The sequence below is a fragment of the Zeus faber genome (genome assembly GCF_960531495.2).
Source record: "Zeus faber genome assembly, chromosome: 1".
In the NCBI taxonomy this organism is placed as follows: domain Eukaryota; kingdom Metazoa; phylum Chordata; class Actinopteri; order Zeiformes; family Zeidae; genus Zeus; species Zeus faber.
In genome coordinates, this window is record NC_137193.1 from 10,216,640 (window position 1) to 10,236,432 (window position 19,793).

Consider the following 19,793-nt stretch of genomic DNA (forward strand, 5'->3'; position numbering starts at 1 on the left):
GCTCCAATTTCAGGGCGTGGTGTGTTTTCACTAATGCTGTCTCAGTTGAAAATGATCAGTCCAATCCGTCCCGGTCACGATTTACATTCTGTAAGCCCTCTCCGTCCAGGAAGGCAAAGCGCTCGCCGAGGGGGGGCTTGTAAATGAACACCCACTGCGACCAGACAATCAGACCAGACGTTTTAGGATGTGCCTGTCTTTCATTTAACTCTGCAACTCTGGAACGCAGCCCAGCTTGCAAAGAGGAAGAAAATGCTGTTGTAACGTTGGCATCGACTCCCGGCGGCGGTCTCCAAGTCCCAGGCCAACTTTGAATATTTCAGTATTATACTGTAACTTTGGATGTTGTCGGGACAGATTCCTCCCTTAAAACGTCTAGATTTTGTGTGGGGCGGTAGTTAACATCTGGAGACAGTTGCAGTATTTAGTGGGAAATATTGAGGATGGCAGACCTTCTCACTTCTGGGCACTGGGTGATCTCCAAAGACTTTTCTTTTTATGTGAAATGTCTTCCAAATTGCCAACACACACACACACACACACACACACTTCCCGTTGTAGTCATCGGTTAGCCTGAGCAAAGCCACATCCTGGCCCGATGGCATGCTAAATGGTACCAGATGATTGATAAACCCTGCAGCCACCGCTTACAAAGATTGGCTTCCGGGTAAAAAAAAAAAAAAAAAAAACGTTAAGCTTTATGACTGATGTTTGCCACAACTGGGAGGAAGAAATGGAACTTGGGTTGCAGAGCGGCGCTGAAGTGGAGCTCAAGTGGTCCACCAACCCTTTTTGGGAGTGCATTTTCAGGGCTAATGCATTCATTTCTTTCGATGGGGTACCTGCATCAACTGCTCACTTTGAAGGTTCAGGGGTGTATAAACGCACGTTCCATGCACATCGAGTCCATTCGAGTGAGCACTTCAATCCATTTGCAGGATTTGCCCAGCTGAGGGTTTAGTCGACCATTGCTCTTTCATCGGCGATGAGCGTGTCGATGCTTCCACGCGTCTCCCAAAGACGTACTGTGAACGTATGGAAAATTATGGTCGGCCGCGGCCTGCGCGGTCGGCGTGCAGCTTGATTATTACGAGGTTATTCGTGGCCATTATAATACCTGCTAACCTAAGACTCTATCCTAAGACTTATAACGCCACAAGGCTGAGTTCTTCCATCATCCTTTTGAATGTGGTTCTGGTTGCATCCCTTCGTCCGTGGGGATATCTTCCTCCCTCCATCTTTCACCCTCCTTCCCCCCCCTTCCAGCCTCCCAGGCTTGTCCTCCCAGGTGCTTTGCTCCCTCCGTATAACCCATCATGACACCGCTATGCATCAGCGTCTTTTTTGGGGGCAAACTCAAGCTCTTCATTAATGCCTTATTCTTCTAGTCTCTACCCTTGTTCTCACCGCTTTCCAAATGTCTCCTGTGCTACCTATTTCGCCGGCAGCGCTTACCGCCCCTTTTTATTTTTTCAAAATTAAAAATGTAAGATTGGGATTTTTGTCCAGCATTCCTCTGAAATCTAAAACACCCTTTGAAGCCTATTTGGGCGTTGAATGGCTTATCTCCGCCATCACGATTTATCCACCTTCCATCATCACCATTTATAAACTGAGATAAAGAGCACGAGAAAGAGGCAGATCATTTTGGATTTACGGTCATTAGCCATGGAGAGCCAATATTATCTTGTCTTTTTTCCCTCAATGCAATCTTGGAAATCTGCTCGGGGAGTCGTTGCTTTCGCATGAAGGCCTGTTGATGCATGCTTGTGGCCTCGAGGGGCCGGCGTATCTGCCTCCCTACTTTGCATGGTGTGGTTATTCCCTGCAACAAGCTCATTTTCATACAGGGCCAATGGACCGTTGACCTCAAAACCGTGCAACATCTGCGTTGATGGTTATATTATAGCCCTATTATCTGGGGCGGAAATGTCAACAAATGCAAAAATGTGTGAAGTTTTGAACTCACCTGCGTCTGCTGGAGAGGCTTTCTTCTGTCTCTGCGGACAGGGCCACGTGGGTGGTGCCTCCCTGGCTCGCCTCGTGCATGACTTCGATCTGCGAGAAACACACACACACGTCACGTACATTACAGTCATGTTGAAAGAGCACTATCCATCACAATCATCAGGTGCATTTTTTTTTATGAATTTACAATCTTGGGCTTATGGAGAAGATGGTTTGGAAAAAATACAGGAAAAATGTGGGTGTTTTAAGTTTGCGGGTAAAAGAGGCTGTTTTTTTTGTTGTTTTTTTTTCCATCTGGGTCAGTCACTTGGTTTCACAAAACACTGCCTTTCTAAAAATGAGAGGTTCTGCAGCGGAACCTCTCCTCAGTCATAGGAAACTATAGGGAACCGGGAAATATCAGTCCAGCTGCAATTCTAAGTCAAGAAAAAAATGTAATTCTTCAATCTTAAATCAAATTGCTCCATAATTTCCCCACACATAGCGGTTACTATGTTGTTTCGAGGAACGATTGTTACGATGATTCCACTACTATAAACATGCTTAAAAAAAACAAAAAAACAATTGCCTTAAAAGAAAAATCACCTGAACTTCAGTACGGTTCGGTTCAGTTGAGTACAATCTCACAAATAGCCGGATCTGGAATTCTGCAGGGAGCTCCTGGTCTGACTCATACTCTCATTTGATCAAATGAACGGGTGCCAAGTTCTCGATGGATGGATCTTTTCTGCATTTAGAGACTCAACATCCCAAGGAATGCTAGGAAGACTGAATTCAGATGGTCTCGCGCTCCACATTAATGTAATTAACCCGCCCCAATACGTGCCTTCATCAGATACGATGAACTACACAGTTCTGATGTTTTCCTTCTGTTAAAATAACCATTTCACACTCACAATTTGCAGTTTGCAGTTGCATTGGTTACTTGCCCCTAAGCCCGCAACCACAACCCTGCTTTCCACATTTATTTCCACATCCCCGTTCTTCCTTACAGTAAAATGTTGAAAGTAATGATTATTATTAAATATTTATTGACCACTTGGGTTGCCAATAATATCACCTCGGACCGGTGCCTGGATAGAAGTACTCTAAATAGTGAAAGAGGAATTTTCGCCATGACATGACTTCATGTTATGGCCTGTGGTAAAAAATGAGACCGGTGGCCTCACCTTGATGCCTCCCTTGGCCTTGCGTATGTTCTTCTTCTTGTTGGGGTCGGCCTCGGCCGGCGTCTTGCTGCTGTTGGAGTTGTCTGACGCTCTGCGGGCGAGAGCTGCGGCGGAGGACGACAGGGTGAGAAAGTTATTTCCAAATCCATCTCATCATTTCGCTTTTTTGTGCTCTCTCACTTTTAATCTCTTGGGCCCTCCATTTCCCCCCCTCTCTTTTACACACAGATATAAAAACCAGGGATGGGTTAGGGGCCTTAATATTTGTTATGATACCAATTATTTATTGCTATTGTATTTTCAACTCATCAACTCTCCCTATGTATTTATTCCTGTTTTGCCAGCGAGCCTTTGTGTTACATTATTAATAAAATCCTCGCCATGTCGGCGCTCCACTGCCAAAATGACTCCATCTCCCTCCCTAAACCCGTACAAGTTACTAGAGACTCCCACAAGTGGCGTAGTCTGCAGGATGCGGGAGGGGTAGGGCGCCGGAGGAAAGGCCCCCAGGAGCCGATCTGCTGGCTGTGGGAACGCCTCGCGGACCCGGAAGACAAGCAGGACTTCCTCTGCCCCCAGCTGGAGCGTGTCCTCGCCAGGAAGGACGGAGCGGATGCGGCGCCGCCGGTACGAGGAGTGGCGCGAGAGCACGCCGCGACGCATTGCTGGCCCACAGCCGCCGACCGGGAGCCGGCCCGAGGATCAAGTCGCATCCCGAGTCCGGCCCCAGGAACCACGCAGGCTTCAGCTCGTCCCCAGCATGTCCCGGAGCCCCGGAGGATAATGCCCGGGGGTGCCCCTGCGTCCACCCCCAGGACGCACGGGGGAGTCGCGGGGTCCCCAGCCCGCCCGTGCTCCCTCTGGGAGGAGCTCCAGAGGCCCGATGCGTCCGCCCCCAGGGCCGACGCGGGAGTCGCCGAGACCCCGGCCCTGCCAAGCGACCTGGAGCGGGGGGCGGGGGCTCCACCTCGCTCTTTGGTACCGCCGGACGCTGTCTCCCCTTCCCATGCTGTCCCCTCTCTGTCCCCAGTCACCTCCCAGGACTGTGAGGGGCCTACAACGTACCGGTAAGAGTACAAGGGGGTAGACATCGGACTTTGCTGGACTCTGGCTGTTCTCAGACGATGTTCCATCAACGCCTGGCTCGACCCGGGGCTTTGTTTGAGGCGTCACGGCTGGAGATTTAATGTGTGCATGGGGATATTCACACGTATCCCATGGTGCAGCTTTAAATTCGTTACCATTGAATAAAGCACAAGGTGAAGGCTGAGGTTAGTTCCCGCCCGTCGCACTCCCTGATTTTGGGTACGGATAGGCCAGGATTTGACGCTAAAATGAAGGAGGCTGGGGGCCCTGCTGGGAGAGTTTTCATGTGTTGTTCTGTCTTTTAGTAGGGATTGCTTGCTGCGTGACGCGGAGAGGCGCACACTCTGATCGTCCCTTTTATTTTATGTTCCTGTTTTGCCAGCGAACCTTTGTGTTATTAATAAAATCCTAGCCATGCCGGCGCTCCACTGCCAGAACGACTCCGTCTCCCTCCTCAAACCCGTACAAGTGGGTAGAGACTCCCACAGTAACAAAAACACAACAATTCTTATTTTCGTGGGATTATACACTGATAAAAAAATACTTATAATACTAATTCTAATAATAATCTGGGTCAATTTGTCCAAATGATTCACTATGAAAAGACTCTTAACGCAGTGGGCAGACTACACAACATTCAAAGTCGTCAGATCGCTGTGCTGTTCACACTACGCAACCTTCTGTCCGATCTGAACCTTTTTCATCGCCACTTGGTGCTGAGGAGAACCTCAGCGTCACTGTTTGTGCTTCTCTTTCCCGGTTGCTTTGGACACCCTTGGTCACCAAAAGTGCTCTGGACTCACGCTGCTGCGCTCCCGGGGTCCTGCCGGGGTTCTTGAGGGGCGGGCGCTTGGGCGAGGACTCGGGCCGCGGCGCCACGGGCTGCACGGGCCTCGTCTGCTTGGCCGACAGCCTCTTCAGGCTGACGTGGCGCTTCTCGAACATCTCCCGCACGTCCTCCAGGCGCTTCAGCGCCTTCAAGATGCTGTCCTGAGGGTCAAAGGTCATTGGCATTTTTAGCTTCTCCTCCGCCTCGCCCGTCCTTCCTCCACCTCTGGGAAAGGAGAAATACGGACATCGCCCTCGCCGAAACCCCCCCCCGCAACCTTCACACTTACACACACGCTTCGTATAAGAACCCGAGTTAAGGCGACTGTGGAATATTTTTCGGCTCCAAGAAGGCATCCCTGCCCGTACCTCTTTCACTTATTTCGCTATATTCAGAATCAGAATCAGAATCAGAAATACTTTAATTCTGATTCAGATTCTGAATATAGCGAAGATCATATTCAGGAAGATCCTTTATGTGGGAGTTAGCTAACCAGTGATGCGACGCTCGTAAACGATTCGGCCGTAGCGAACAAATACTTTAAAGGAGTCGGGAGTCGTGAGTCACTCCGGCAAAAGTCTGTTCATCCGCGGCTCCGGTGACTGGAATATACAACATACATACTGCACCACAGCTTATCTGAAAATACTCGCAAACAGAAAATATTAACTGAGGATTAAATGAAGGCGTTCAGCTCAATTCATAGTGAATGTGACTGATTGTATTGTATGGTGACTGACGCTCTTACAAATTCTTCCAAAATAGATCATTTAGACAGAACCAACAGCCAACTGAATCAAATGAATCAAATGTCGGAAAAGTGAACAAATCATTTTACTGAGTCACGCGCAAAGACCCGAATCTCCGAAAAGAGCTGAACACATCGATATGGGTAACTTGTCGCGCTGGATAAGGCTGTCAAAATAAGAGCAGCGGTTTCAGTACTATAATGGTTTTGGGTGACGAGATGGAAACATGCAACAAAGGCACATTTTTAACTGGACCTGCACCTTGACGTCCTCGGACAGCACCACCTCGTACTGGTTGTGGAGGTTCCTCAGCTCCGTCAGCTGGTTTTCCTCCGCCGTCTCCAGGAAGCTCTCGATGTCCGCCAGCGCAGACTCCGCCCCTTCCTGCGACTGACACTTGTCGACGGCCTGCGAGGCCAGCAGGTAGACGCCCGTCTCGCACCACTGGTTTATCTGGACGGGAGGACGACGCGGCAAGAACGACAGGAAAAGAATGAGCCGTTAAACAGAAACTACTGGCAGTGTGAGACGGATTGCGAAAATGATAATTGGAAGATTTGCTTTTGCAGTGGATTTGAATAAATGATCAATATAACAGACGCTAAACCGACGTACAGGGACAGAGTGGGGCGACAGATGGAGCAGCGGGACACCAGACGCTTGTGGCGGGGGCTGCGGACTATTACGAACTACTACAACAGCAGCTCCTCCCCAGCCACGAGTGTGGACGCCTTCCTGGCCGAGCAACTGAACTCCCTGCTTGAGTCTGGCAACAACACCGCTAGCTCGCCAGCTAATTGGAGTTACATCACTGGGGATGGTTCAAGATTCAAGAGGTGTGCTCGTCACTGTAAGATGAATAAAGTGCATTTGCTAAATATAAGTAAACTAAATATACTACATATACTAAATATCAGACATGTATGAATCATTTATTGCACGATGGACATGGCTCTGGGTGTGTGTGAGACTATGATTGACAGGCATTTCCCAGAGGACCTGCAGCGGCAGGTCGCATGGCTGGGTGAATTGTTCATTAAAGTGATGGCGTGAGGGAAGAAGCCTTTCCTGTGGCCGGAGGCTCTGGCGTGCAGTGCCCTGAAGCACCTTCAGGAGGGGACGGCTTCAAATAGGTGACCCCCAGCAGTCGGCAATGATCTTCCTCGCCTGCCTCCTGACTCCGGCAGTGAAGCAATCTCGGAGTGAGGGCAAGTTTAGTCCAGAGATCCTTTCCGCAGACCTGATGATGCGCCGCAGTTGGTGTGTGTCCCTTTCAGTGGCAGCGCCAATGTGTTGTGGAAACGGAGAGGACGGACTTAATCACAGCTGAGTAAAACTGCACCAACGGTTCCTGAGGCGCAGGAAATACATCCTCTGCTGGGTCTTTTTTGTGATGGAGACGATGTCTTCCGCTTCAGGCCCCGGGAGATTGTAGCTCCCGGGAACTTGATGGTCTCCCTGTCCGCCACAGCGCCGCCTTGAGTCCCTGGGTGGTCAAGACGGTGGAGAATGTGGTGTAATCCCGCGTTGACTGCGTCGTCCACCGACCTGTGGGCACGGTAGGCAAACTGCAGGGGCTGAGGCACATCTGCGATGGCTTTCAGGTGGGCCAGCGCTAGCCTCTCACAGGACTTCATGACTACAGAGGTTAGTGCAACAGGCCTGTCGTCATTTAGTCCTGTGATGCTGTGCTTTCCGGGGACTGGAACTATCGCGGACTGCTTGAAGCCGGGGGGAACTTTGAACTGTGGGAACTGTGGTTGGAAATGTCCCATTTAATGCGAATGTGAAACAAGCAGCGTGGTGTGCGGTCGCCACAACACCAACAGACTGTATGGCCACTGTGCAAGTGAGCAGAGACATAATCTCACTGACAATAAGAGAGTGAGGAAGTAGGAAACTGCATTCAGACATTAACCATTAACCCGCTTTCACATTCAGGAACTGCCCGACTTCCCACCTGACACAGTCATGGCCTTCGTCTCTGGCGGATGAGAATAACTAACTTTAGTTTTTTTCACCTGAAGCACATGGATTTTAACCAGTCTGGTATGGCTGTTCAACAAACACATAAAGTATATGTCATAGTGTTCGGCAGATAGCATGAGCAGGCCAGGGTGCCAAGCGCCCAGGCGGGTCACACCCGTGTAGGGACGGGTTAAAATGCACGTCCCACCTTATCAATGCCCTGATGCGTCTGCAAGGACTTGGACAAGACGTCGGTCTTCTTGCACGCCTCGTTGTTGAAGTCATCGCAGACCCGCCGCAGCTCCACGCACTTAGGCCGAATGGAGTCCACGGCGTAGTGGTTGCTCTGGATCAGCTGGTCGCCGTGCGACGCATGGAGCTGGGCCTTCTCCAGCGTGCCCTGTCCCACAGAAAATGGAAAACTTTTCTTCAATAAAACTGCTAATACGCTTGATACCGTCTGACGGGCTTTGTATGTATACCACGTTTATAGCATGTACTGTATAGCCCTACCTGAGCCTTCTCCTCCAGAGCCTTGAGGTCCTTGAGCAGAAGTTCCACCCTCGTCACACAATCCCCGATGTCCGATAGGCTGCTCAGCGACTCCATCAAACTGTCTAGCGCCACTTTCACCTGGAACAGAGAAGAGACAAGAGAAGGAATCTCCCGAGATGAGCATCACGATGGTGGTGGTGTTTGTCAGCATGGTTAGCTAGTTAGCTAACCAACTACTTCAAAAGGAAAATGGAGGCAGTGGGAAATCTAGCTCCAAAACTGGAGGGTGGAGGGGCGGACTGCAATCACCTCTCTGAAGTCCTGTTCAAAGTGGCGGAGCTGCAGACACTGCTCCAGCTTCAGGTGGTGTTTAGACCAGAACTGCTCGAAAGCATTCTCCGTCTCGTCCAGCTGGGCCAACAGTCTGCAAACACAGCGTCACACACAGAATCACACACAGAGCCCCAGGCGGGCGGACCGGAACGTCCGAGCTGTCGCAGGCACTAAGCGCTCATCAAGGTCGCTCGCCTTTCAACCGTGGTCTGGTTCTCCATCTCATCCGGGTTGAGTTTGTGGCTTTCCGACTTGGCCGCCTGCTCCTTGATGCAGCCCAGTAACGTGGTGCCCTGCTTCAGCGCCAGTTTCAGCTCATCCTAGAGGGACGGAGGGATCCGCAGATTGAATAATCGACAACATCGCCCAAAAGGTAAGGTGCACCGCTGATGGGCGCGCGGCGGCGCCGGCGAGCCACCTTGAGCGTGTCGTGTTTGTCGGCGTGCGCGGCGAGCAGGTCTTTGGTGCACTGGACGTCGTTGGGCAGCTCCGTCTCGGCCAGGTCCGTCCCGAACTTCTGCAGCATCTGGGCCGTGGTCTTCACCGTCACCGCAAAGTTCTCGATGGCCTGCAGAGGAAGATACGCAAGCGTGAATCTACAGCGTCCGCCACCACATATCCGGCCCACGGCGTTGTTTGATCCGGCCCGCGAGGCGTTCACGCTAACAACGATCCTACCATATATTTCAATTTGAAGCATTCGTTTCACTGTTATTTTCCTGTAATTCCAAATGGTACCACTAGATGGCGCATTGCCAGGCCTTCTCTGAGGTCAAGTCACTCTTCTTCACTTTACCTGATCGTCACGTTTGCATCACCCATAACAAAATGAGCGGACAAGCAGCAAAATTGACAGCGAGTGTCTGGTTTTCAACAAAGATTGGATTGCAAAATATTTTTGATATATTGGCATATATTATATTCCATATTTTACACTTTATGCTTGCTAATTTTTCACCTCATCCACTATGCTGGCCCGCCGGTCAGTTTTAAAAACAAAATGTGGCCCTCTAGCCCACCCTTGAGCTAGAACCTCTCGAAAGTTCTCTATGCCCTGTGGGAAGGTCGCCCAAGGGCAAGCACGTACTTCAAATCTACTGCCGTACCTCTTGAAAGTACTTTGAGCCTGGCGGGGCCTCGACAGTGACGTCATTTTGCTCGATGGAAACCGTCGAAAAGCAGTTTTCTCGTTCCCTTCTTTTTTTGGCTTTCAAAACAATCGGAGGATGGTGACGCCCGTTCTGTGGACTCACCGTGCGATGGTGGATCCACTGGCTGTGACAGTAGTCCAAGCTCCCCCCGAGCTCGCCGGTCAGCTGGCCTTTGTCCACGTAGCCGTGCAGGTCCGACAACGAGTTGAGCATCACGATCTGCAAGACGCAGATGCACCGGGAAGGGTCGATGGGGAGTGTGTTCAGAGTCTGACATTAAGCTGGATTTCTCTATTAAAGGTAGATTACACCATGGATGGTGCAACGTCTTTCCTCTCAAGGGTTGGGTTGTAAAAAAAAAAAAGTGCTTGAACACTGATGCTCACACATTTAAAAGGCCATTTTAGTTAAGAAAAGTCAAAAGAAATACAGAATATTAATACCATATATTGTCTACAAAAAAAAAGCCCACATAAAAATATTGAAAAATAAAAATATGACATTGTTATTTTTATTTTTACAATTACAATTTTATTTTTATTGTTATTTTTTCCTGAGTTTTACTCTTTATTTTACTTGAGAAAAATAAAAAATCTGAGCACAGTATATTGTTGAAAAAAAATCGGAAATAAAATAAAATTGAAACATATCAAATTATTTATATTTACATTTTATATAAACGCTAAACTAAAAATATAAACATTTTTGAAACGAGGGGGCTGGAATATTGAATTCATTTTTTAAAGCTCAATCCATTACGTCACTGTTTACTCCGGTGTTCCTGGTTGCTGGTTTCAATCAAAGAACTGGAAGAGCGCCGGCGCCGGCTTTTCCCAAAGAGCTGAAGCTGCATTTTCCACAGCACGGAAAAGAGCTTCATGAACTGCGGGTACAAGGCGGCTTTGTGATGCCAACTTGAAGCTCTGCTTCTGTCGTGTGACTGATGTAAATCTGATGTGTGAGTGCGTGCATCTGGTTTACAGTTAATCCCCTTTTTCGGCAATTTCCTCTTTTATTTTTTTAATCTTTTTTGTTTGCGGCGGTGAGAAAATAGGAACTGTCCCCCGAGATTATTGCCTCGTCGAACCAGTCGAATGGTATTTGTAACGAGGAAGAAGATCTAAATACGAACGCATAACTTTTTAGTATTTTTCGACGTAGTGGTAAAACAAAAGCCATTAAAACATGCTTTTTAGGGCTCCCACGCCGAAGGGCACATGCACTTAATGCTTGTTTCGTGGAAGCGGGAGGGGATGTTGAAATGATCACGCTTTGGCTTTTCATTGTATAGAAAAAAGAACAGAAAGTCTATACAGGAATATAATACAATATTTTACATTCATTTAGTGCCCACATGCATTTACATATAGAAACGTACATGCAAACATTTATATATTTGCGTTTACGTTTAAATTAGGTTTAAACTGAATTAGAAAACGCATCTGACGGTCGGAGGCTGAACTGCCGGGTGAACTGTGTTTAGGTTTGGGGGTTTTTTTGCACCAAGCCGGGCTCCACCACACTATCTCTTCTTGCAACTTTGTTTTATTTGTTTGTTTTTTTTTCCCAAACTTGCCTTTCCCATTTTCACTGAGTGACAAGACTAGGCGCAAAAAAAATAAAAAAAATAAATAAAAAAGGCCTTTTCATAGTGTTTGGAACGAGCTCCAAAAACGAACTATTTACATTGTTCTTTCTTCCTTTTAAAGGTGAAATTCATTGATGAAATAACAGATTTATTGATGGTGAATATGGCAACATCAAACATGAATTACATATTGGAATGTGGGCTCCAACAGCACCGCCTAGTAGTTGCACAGCAACAGCATTGTCGTTTGTCGGATTCGACGTAAAGCCAACTCTATGTTTAGTCCTGCAGGAATGCAGCGAGGCATGCTTACCGGTACCTTCATTTTAAAGTCGTCCCTGTGGAGCTTGATGCCGATGTCGGCGATGGCCCTCTGGAAGAACCTGGACGGCCTCAGCACCAGCACCAGCTGCAGGTTCCCTGGAAACGCTCCCTGCGGAAAACATCATTCGGTTGTGATTCATTGTTGTTTGGATCGCTCATCCAGTCAAGCGTGAAGCTTAAAAGGGGCAAAAGCGGGAAACGGATCCGATATGAAACAATCCAACGCGAAAAAGAGAAACGATGCGATAAATGGACGCTCTGGTTCGCTCATTCTCAGCCTTGGGGTTATTTGGTGTGGGACATTTCTAGCTTTGATTGATGTATTTTAAAATATGAAATGTTGTTAAACGGATTAAAAAACATTTGACAATTTCTCTTTAGAGCCCTCGCCACGCTCCAGGGCCAGAAACGCGGCGAGCGCGCCCTCGAGTGGTCAGTGGGCAAGTCGCAGGCAAGTCCAGCAACAGGGGCAGCTCCACAGTGCGCTTGTTGCATGAGGAGCCGTAGCTCTAGGTCGTTAGGGACCGACTCCCTCACATTAAAAGCACCACACAGCGAGACAGACATGCATGCCATCAGATATAATTCGATTTTGTGTTAAAGTTAAAGCCTCGAAGCCAAACAGCCAACAGACAGGTATTCTATAAGGTTAAATAAATAAATAAATAATATTAATATTATTATGACTATGATGGTGATGGTGATGATGATGATGATTATTATTATTATTATTATTATTATTATTATTATTATTATTATTATTATTATTGTTGTTGCTTAAAAAAATATGATTATTATTATTATTATTATTATTATTATTATTAATAATAATATACATATATATTTTTTTTTTTATCGCATTATCTCTGAATTTTTACTTCAGGCATGTTGCCAAAAATGACAGGGTCAGTATTCACACTAACATTAAAAAAAAGGTCCTTCAAATGACATGCACTGATGACGAAAAAGAAACCCTCCGTTTCCAGCGCGTACTCACAGCGATCCTGCTGAGCGAGGCCTTCACCGAGCTCCACTTGTCCTTCCGCCGATCGATGATGATGATGAAGCCGATGCTGGCAGCATCCAGGCTGGAGCAACAAGGAGCACGTTTTACATGAACCGCTTGAAAACAATGTCAACCCTCTTGCTTGTGAGTGGACTCTGCTGGGGCTTAACAGGAAATTACATCATCAACTTAAAAGTAATGCACGCTGCTGCAACTGCCAAGAGGTGAATGGAGATACAGCACGCGTGTGTGTGTGTGTGTGTGTGTGTGTGTGTGTGTGTGCGTGTGTGTGCGTGTGTGTGCGTGTGTGTGCGTGTGTGTGCGTGTGTGTGCGTGTGTGTGTGTGTGTGCGTGTGTGTGTGTGTGTGTGTGTGCGTGTGTGTGTGCGTGTGCGTGTGTGTGTGTGTCCACCTGGGGATGCTGGTCAGGTAGGTGACCACGTTGAGGAAGTCCTCGTCAGGCAGATCACTGAAGGCTGAGTACTCTGGGAACGTGATGATGGGGGCGCCATCATTGCCACGGCCTCCTGAGAAATAGTAATAATAGTTAAAAAAAAAAAACAATAATAAAAAAAATAATAATAGATAAAAAATAAACAGGAAAAAAGATATCGAGCGATATTAACACGATTATTTAAAGGTGCGGGACGCTTTAGTCATCCAGCTATGTTTGGAATGACTATAATACTATTCTTTTTTTTTAATACAAAATTGTTAAATCGAATTCCCAACTGACTGAAATTAGACAGAATCCACGCGCTTACACATAGTAACCACGAGGTGGCAGCACCGAGCTAAACTCCATTCATTCAATTGAGCGTCTGTTAAAGTACTGGATGGATGGACATAGATTGATTAACTTAACTTAACTTAACTTAGGTAACCCTAACTCACTAACTTAACTAACCCTTACTTAATACGTTTACTTAGGTAACCCTAACTTAATAACTTAGATAGATAGATAGATATGACCCAGTCAAATAATGATAAAAGCATACTGCATTCAATAAAGAATGAGTCAATAACGTACATATGCTCCGGGTCAGTAATTCACTTCATTCTCCATTTACTAACCCATTTAATAGTGGTATAAAAAAAGACCATTTCCATCACCTGCACTGTCAACACACAGCAACGCACATTACACACTGTCCAGGAAGAAAAGCAAAGCAAGCAGGCAGGGTTTATTCATAACCTGTACTAGGTACATCCCAGTTACCCAGCCGCATGCTGGGTAATCTGCACCTGACTATGCGCGGGGAGGAAATGAACCATGTCCAGCAGCGTGTCCCGCACAGCCCTGGATCGTGTCCAACGGAGGGTCGTCCTCTACAGCGGCAGCAGCGTACGACATCAAAACACATCCATTAAAAAGAAAATCCCATATTTGACATTTTTCCCACGTTTATTTAGCCGTCACTTGAGAGGAAAGAGCAATTCAACGCCTTTGCCCGGCGTGTGTCGCTTGGCGGCGGGGTCTGCCATTCCCGGCGAGGGCGCCAAGACGGGAAGCGAGAAGCGGAAGGGCACCGGCGGTGAATTTGACGAGGCAGAGCGTAGAATTACCATTCACAAAAGAACGGAACAGCGCCCGAGACTAAAAAAAAGAAAAATTCCCCGCCGTCCCCCGGTGACGACGAAAAGCGAATCACTCAATTCCGAATAAGGCGAACTTTGGAGAAAACAAAGCGACGGCCGGCGAGAGAAAAAAAACAGGGGTCATACTGCGGTAGCGAATCTTCGCATCCATACCAGCAGGTACACCGAGCCTCAGGATGTGGAAAATTCCTGAAATAAGTGAAAAGGGGGAGTGAAGAAAAAACCCCAAAAAGCCTCCGCCAGCAACACCAACCCGAGCCGCCCCACCCGGCAGACAAACAGGCACCGCCCGCGGCGTGAGGGTCAGTAAAACCCGATGCCTGTGTTTGAAGGCCCCGCTGTTGAACCTCTGACTCCCAGCTCCGCCAGACTTTGACCGTACAGGCCCAAATGTCTGCTCCAGGCCGAGATCTTTTTATTTGACTTCATTACTTTCCCAGACGAGCTGTTGGTTTGCTGCTTCACGCTCCGCTCCTCTGTGGTTGACACAGGAGGGAAGGAATGACAAGCATCCCCCCCAGAGCCAGGGCAGCTCCCCGCACCAACCGCCGGGCGGGGCCCCCGCCACGGGCCCCGGGCGGCGGTCCCAGCCCACCTGGCGGTCCGACTTTTTAAACGATTCCATTTAAATAACAACAGGGCTTGGGTGGGGGGCTTGCAGATCCTGGTGGTAGCAGCAGATAGTGGAGGAGGCAAAGTGGAGAAGGTTCAATGTGAACAGCAGCTGAACATGGCTCAAGAGATAGCCAAACGGGTTAGGGCAAGCCTATAAATACACACACATATATATATATATATATATATATATATATATATATATATATATATATATATATATATATATATATATATATATATATATATATATGCATATGTGTATGTGTGTGTCTGTGTCTGTGTGTCTGTGTGTGTGTTTTAGGGACATGCCAGACATGCTCATATATACAGTATACTGTATATATATATATATATATATATATATATATTCATTTATATATATATATATATATATATATATATATATATATAAACTGCCTATAAATACAGTAAGTATAAAATATACTTCCCCACCTCAAAAACAACCTACTTCTACAATCTACAGATCTGAACAACGTAGAAAACTGAATTTAAAATAATAAACAAATAAATAAGTAAAGAAACAAACAAAAAAATAAACAAACAAACAAACAAACAAACAAATATATAAATAAACAAACAAACAAATAAATCAATAAAAAAAACAAATAAATACATTAAAATAAATTAAAATAAATTAAAATAAATAGATTATTATGATTATTATTATTATGATTATTATTATTATGATTATGATTATATATTATGCTAATAATCATAATAATAATAATAATAATAATAATAATAATAATAATAATAATCATAATAATAATAATAATAATAATGATGATAATAATAATAATAATAAGAAGAAGAAGAATAAAACTGAATTTAACCTTTTAATCAACAACAGACAGACAAAGCGGGGAGGCCTCTTCCATGCTTGCCTTTTCAAATTGAATAAAGAAGCTTTTTTATCCACAATGTTCATGTTTCCGTCCATTAACATCCCTTAATTCAATACAAACGTGCGCAACAAAGTTTGCAGCCACGGTGCAGCCACGGTGCAGCCACGGTGCAGCCACGGTGCAACCTGCGAGCAGATAAACTCTGCTGAACGGGCTGAATCAGCTCTGAGGGACGGAGCGCAGACACAGCCCCGGTGCCAGAGAACGCAGTAATGCGATTAGGCCGCGGTCCCCACCGCGCCGCGGGCGCTGACCGTCCGCCGGAAACACAATCAGATGTCTACATACAGTCACGCGCACGCAGAGGTTTATTAAGGACCTGGCAGAGCACGCACACACGCACACACACACACACACACACACACACACACACACACACACACACACACAGGAAGGCATGACGAGATAACCCTTCACTGAACCACAGTATTAACTGGGACTATGCTCCTCGTGAGACACAATGCACTTCCTCTTCGACTTGTCCTGACAATCGAAACACCGATCCCACCGCTCATTTCGGCCGCTCTCCGCAGCAAAGGCTCTGATCGGCGCGTGACGTCAGCGCCTCAAGGGAAATGAACCTTCATGAGTCAGCCAGGACGGCTGCGGGGGCCACCCGGTGGGTAACCCCTGCGGCAACGTGACCCTGTGACTCCGTTTGGCGCGTTTGCGCAATGAGGCCAGAGTCGGGCTTAATACAAGAACTTGAATTGTGTTGGCGGGGAGAGTGCAGCGCGCGGTTCATTTAGCGAGGTCCCCCAATCCGCACACTCCTGTGCGCGACCCCCCTCCCCCGCCCGAATGAGCGCAGAACTTACGGACACCTGAGGTGCAAGGCAGGTCTGCGACGTACCTGAGAGCATGGCGAACTGGCGGTGTAACTGCTCGATGATGTCGACGGCCAGCAGGGGCCTGATCTCCTGCTGCATGATCTCATCTGGGGTGGAGAGAGCGAGAGAGAGAGAGAGAGAGAGAGAGAGAGAGAGAGAGAGAGAGGGGGAGAGAGAGAGGGGTAAGCAATGTATGAGAAAAGAGCCAGAACACCCCCGCTTGGGGCCAGACAGATGGAAACACTCTGAAGATGATAGTACACTTGTGTTGGGGTTTAAACCCGGGTTCAAGCCCGTATTCAGCCCGCGCGGTTATTGGGTGTCACCCCCTAACCCAAAAAAGCTCCCAAAAGTAGAGAAGAAAGAAACCCTGAAAAGGGACTTGAAGGAGGGCAACCCCCTTTCCCGGCGTGGCCCTCGGTCTTCAATTTGGACGGGTCACAGACTGGTATGGACGGCACTGGAAGGCTGCTCAGGCCACACAGAAGATGTATAATGCGCTTTTCCCTCACAAAGCAAAGCGCCGCTGGAAAGCCAGGCCACCGAAAAAGAAGCCTTTTTGTGGGGCCTCCTATGGAAGCTTTCACCGTCACGTGGCTCGAAGGCTGCCGAAGAGTTTTTAGGGCTTTTCCGCATCATCGAGAAAGGTCGTCGCCACGGAAGTAGCGGTCTAAACATGTTGTCCGAAACAGACCCCGTTTTACGGCGAAGCCTCTGCCGACGCTGAACCTTGAGGCCGCAGCGAAAGTCCCGGCGTGAACAGAACCCCCTTGTGATAGGTTAGATAGATAGATAGATAGATAGATAGATAGATAGATAGATAGATAGATAGATAGATAGATAGATAGATAGATAGATAGATAGATACTGTAGATAGATAGATAGATAGATAGATACTGTAGGTAGATAGATAGATAGATAGATAGATAGATAGATAGATAGATAGATAGATAGATAGATAGATAGATAGATAGATAGATAGATAGATAGACAGACAGACAGACAGACAGACAGACAGACAGACAGACAGACAGACAGACAGACAGACAGACAGACAGATAGATAGATAGATAGATAGATAGATACTGTAGATAGATAGATAGATAGATAGATAGATAGATAGATAGATAGATAGATAGATAGATAGATAGATAGATAGATAGATAGATAGATAGATAGATAGATAGATAGATAGATAGATAGATAGATAGATAGATAGATAGATAGATACTGTAGATAGATAGATAGATAGATAGATAGACAGATAGACAGACAGACAGACAGATAGATAGATAGATAGATAAATAGATAGATAGATAGATACTGTAGATAGATAGACAGATATATAGACAGACAGACAGACAGACAGACAGACAGACAGACAGACAGACAGATAGATAGATAGATAGACAGACAGATAGATAGATAGATAGATAGATAGATAGATAGACAGACAGATAGATAGATAGATAGATAGACAGACAGATAGATAGATAGATAGATAGATAGACAGACAGATAGATAGACAGACAGATAGATAGATAGATAGACAGACAGATAGATAGATAGATAGATAGATAGATAGATAGACAGACAGATAGATAGATAGACAGACAGATAGATAGATAGACAGACAGATAGATAGATAGATAGACAGATAGACAGATATATAGATATATAGATAGACAGACAGACAGACAGACAGACAGACAGATAGATAGATAGATAGATAGAGTGCAAAGTACATAAACTGTATAGTGATATAGTAGTAAATACAACGAACAGCCAATATTGGGTAACGGAATATGTCATATGAAATGTTGTATAAGTAGTGCGTCACATGTTGTAGCGTACAGTGCACCACATGTACAAAACATGGACCTCACGTCCATCTTACGTCGTACTCGTCAGTGGAAATAATGGATGGAGTCAGCACTACCCGCAGGCTGCTACACGGGATCGGGATTGCGAGCGAAGAAGGCGGCTTGGGTGCATTCTCAGTATGAGGGCATGCCGCATTCTTTGTCCCCTGTAGGCGGCCTTGCTTCGGGGCGGGGGATCCTCCGTCCGTCCAGGAACATGGCAGAGCATCAAAGTTACGCAACAGGAGACTGATCCGCTCGATGGGGGAGGACGTTCCCTCTATTGTCGCCGCATCAAAGGCGCAACAAAGGTAGACAGAGACGGACGGGATGTGGAGTCGCTCGCGGAGGTCAGACCAAACTTTGTGCTTTTGCCTTTTAAGACCCGAGAGCTCTATTTTAAGCGGACGCCAGGCTCAGGCACGCCCTCCGCCTAAACAAAGGCAGTGGGAATGCCGGGAAGTTTGGTGGCAGTAGGTGGAGCGCTCATAAATAAATTAATAAGATATATGGAAGGTAAATAATACAAATAAAATACCTCTGTGCTGCTTCCGTTGTGAGTATATATGAGGTGTTAATTAGATCTAATAAAGGGTTTACGATAATGAGCATCAGTCAAATGTAGAACCATCTGCTAGAGTACACCAGATGTGAAAAATCTAGCGTGTACTTTATATGTTATAGTTTGGTGGAGACACGTCCTTGTCTTAAAAATCAAACAAACAAACAAACAAACCAACACAAAGTAAGATTGGCTGTCGCTGAATTAGAAGGACCTATAGAAAACAACTCAGGCGTGAAGGGATGTGGGCATTGGCGGCGAGCTCGGCTGATCTATTCCTCACACCGATTTTCCTTTGCATCATGTTGTGCCATGTGTCAAAACTGCGTGCTCCTATGGCAACGTGGAGAGGGTCTGCCGTCACAGACACACACACACACACACAAGCACACACACAAGCACACACACACATACGCTCACATGCACATACACACACACACACACACACACACACACATACACACACACACACACACACACACACACACACATACACACACACACACACACACACACACACACACACACACACACACACACACACACACACACTCACGCACACACATACACTGTCATGACTCCAGTATTAAACACATATGCATACATACATACATACATACATATATACATACATACATACATACAGAGAGTACTACAACTTTTAGGATTTATTTGGAAATGTGCCTCAAATGGAATGCCATGGACCGGCTGTATTTCAACAATGACGATGC

General features: G+C 46.6%; 1 protein-coding gene across 6 annotated transcripts in view; it reads right to left on the reverse strand.

The window, feature by feature from the left end:
- The window catches only part of mcf2l2 (MCF.2 cell line derived transforming sequence-like 2), a 102,503-nt gene that overhangs the window by 63,247 nt on the left and 19,463 nt on the right, over positions 1 to 19,793 (reverse strand). For 4 of the 6 annotated variants that reach the window (XM_080009325.1, XM_080009327.1, XM_080009326.1 and 1 more), the window contains exons 2-15: positions 16,662 to 16,745; positions 13,078 to 13,192; positions 12,658 to 12,748; positions 11,650 to 11,769; positions 9,851 to 9,967; positions 9,016 to 9,165; positions 8,793 to 8,917; positions 8,574 to 8,688; positions 8,283 to 8,402; positions 7,978 to 8,169; positions 6,063 to 6,254; positions 5,027 to 5,213; positions 3,138 to 3,241; positions 1,970 to 2,058 (exon numbers count right to left, since the gene is read on the reverse strand). In XM_080009325.1, the coding sequence (XP_079865451.1) occupies positions 1,970 to 2,058; positions 3,138 to 3,241; positions 5,027 to 5,213; positions 6,063 to 6,254; positions 7,978 to 8,169; positions 8,283 to 8,402; positions 8,574 to 8,688; positions 8,793 to 8,917; positions 9,016 to 9,165; positions 9,851 to 9,967; positions 11,650 to 11,769; positions 12,658 to 12,748; positions 13,078 to 13,192; positions 16,662 to 16,745 (1,801 nt within the window). The remainder of the gene's footprint in view (positions 1 to 1,969; positions 2,059 to 3,137; positions 3,242 to 5,026; positions 5,214 to 6,062; positions 6,255 to 7,977; positions 8,170 to 8,282; positions 8,403 to 8,573; positions 8,689 to 8,792; positions 8,918 to 9,015; positions 9,166 to 9,850; positions 9,968 to 11,649; positions 11,770 to 12,657; positions 12,749 to 13,077; positions 13,193 to 16,661; positions 16,746 to 19,793) is intronic. The other 2 variants (XM_080009328.1, XM_080009324.1) reach the window with 1 other exon arrangement.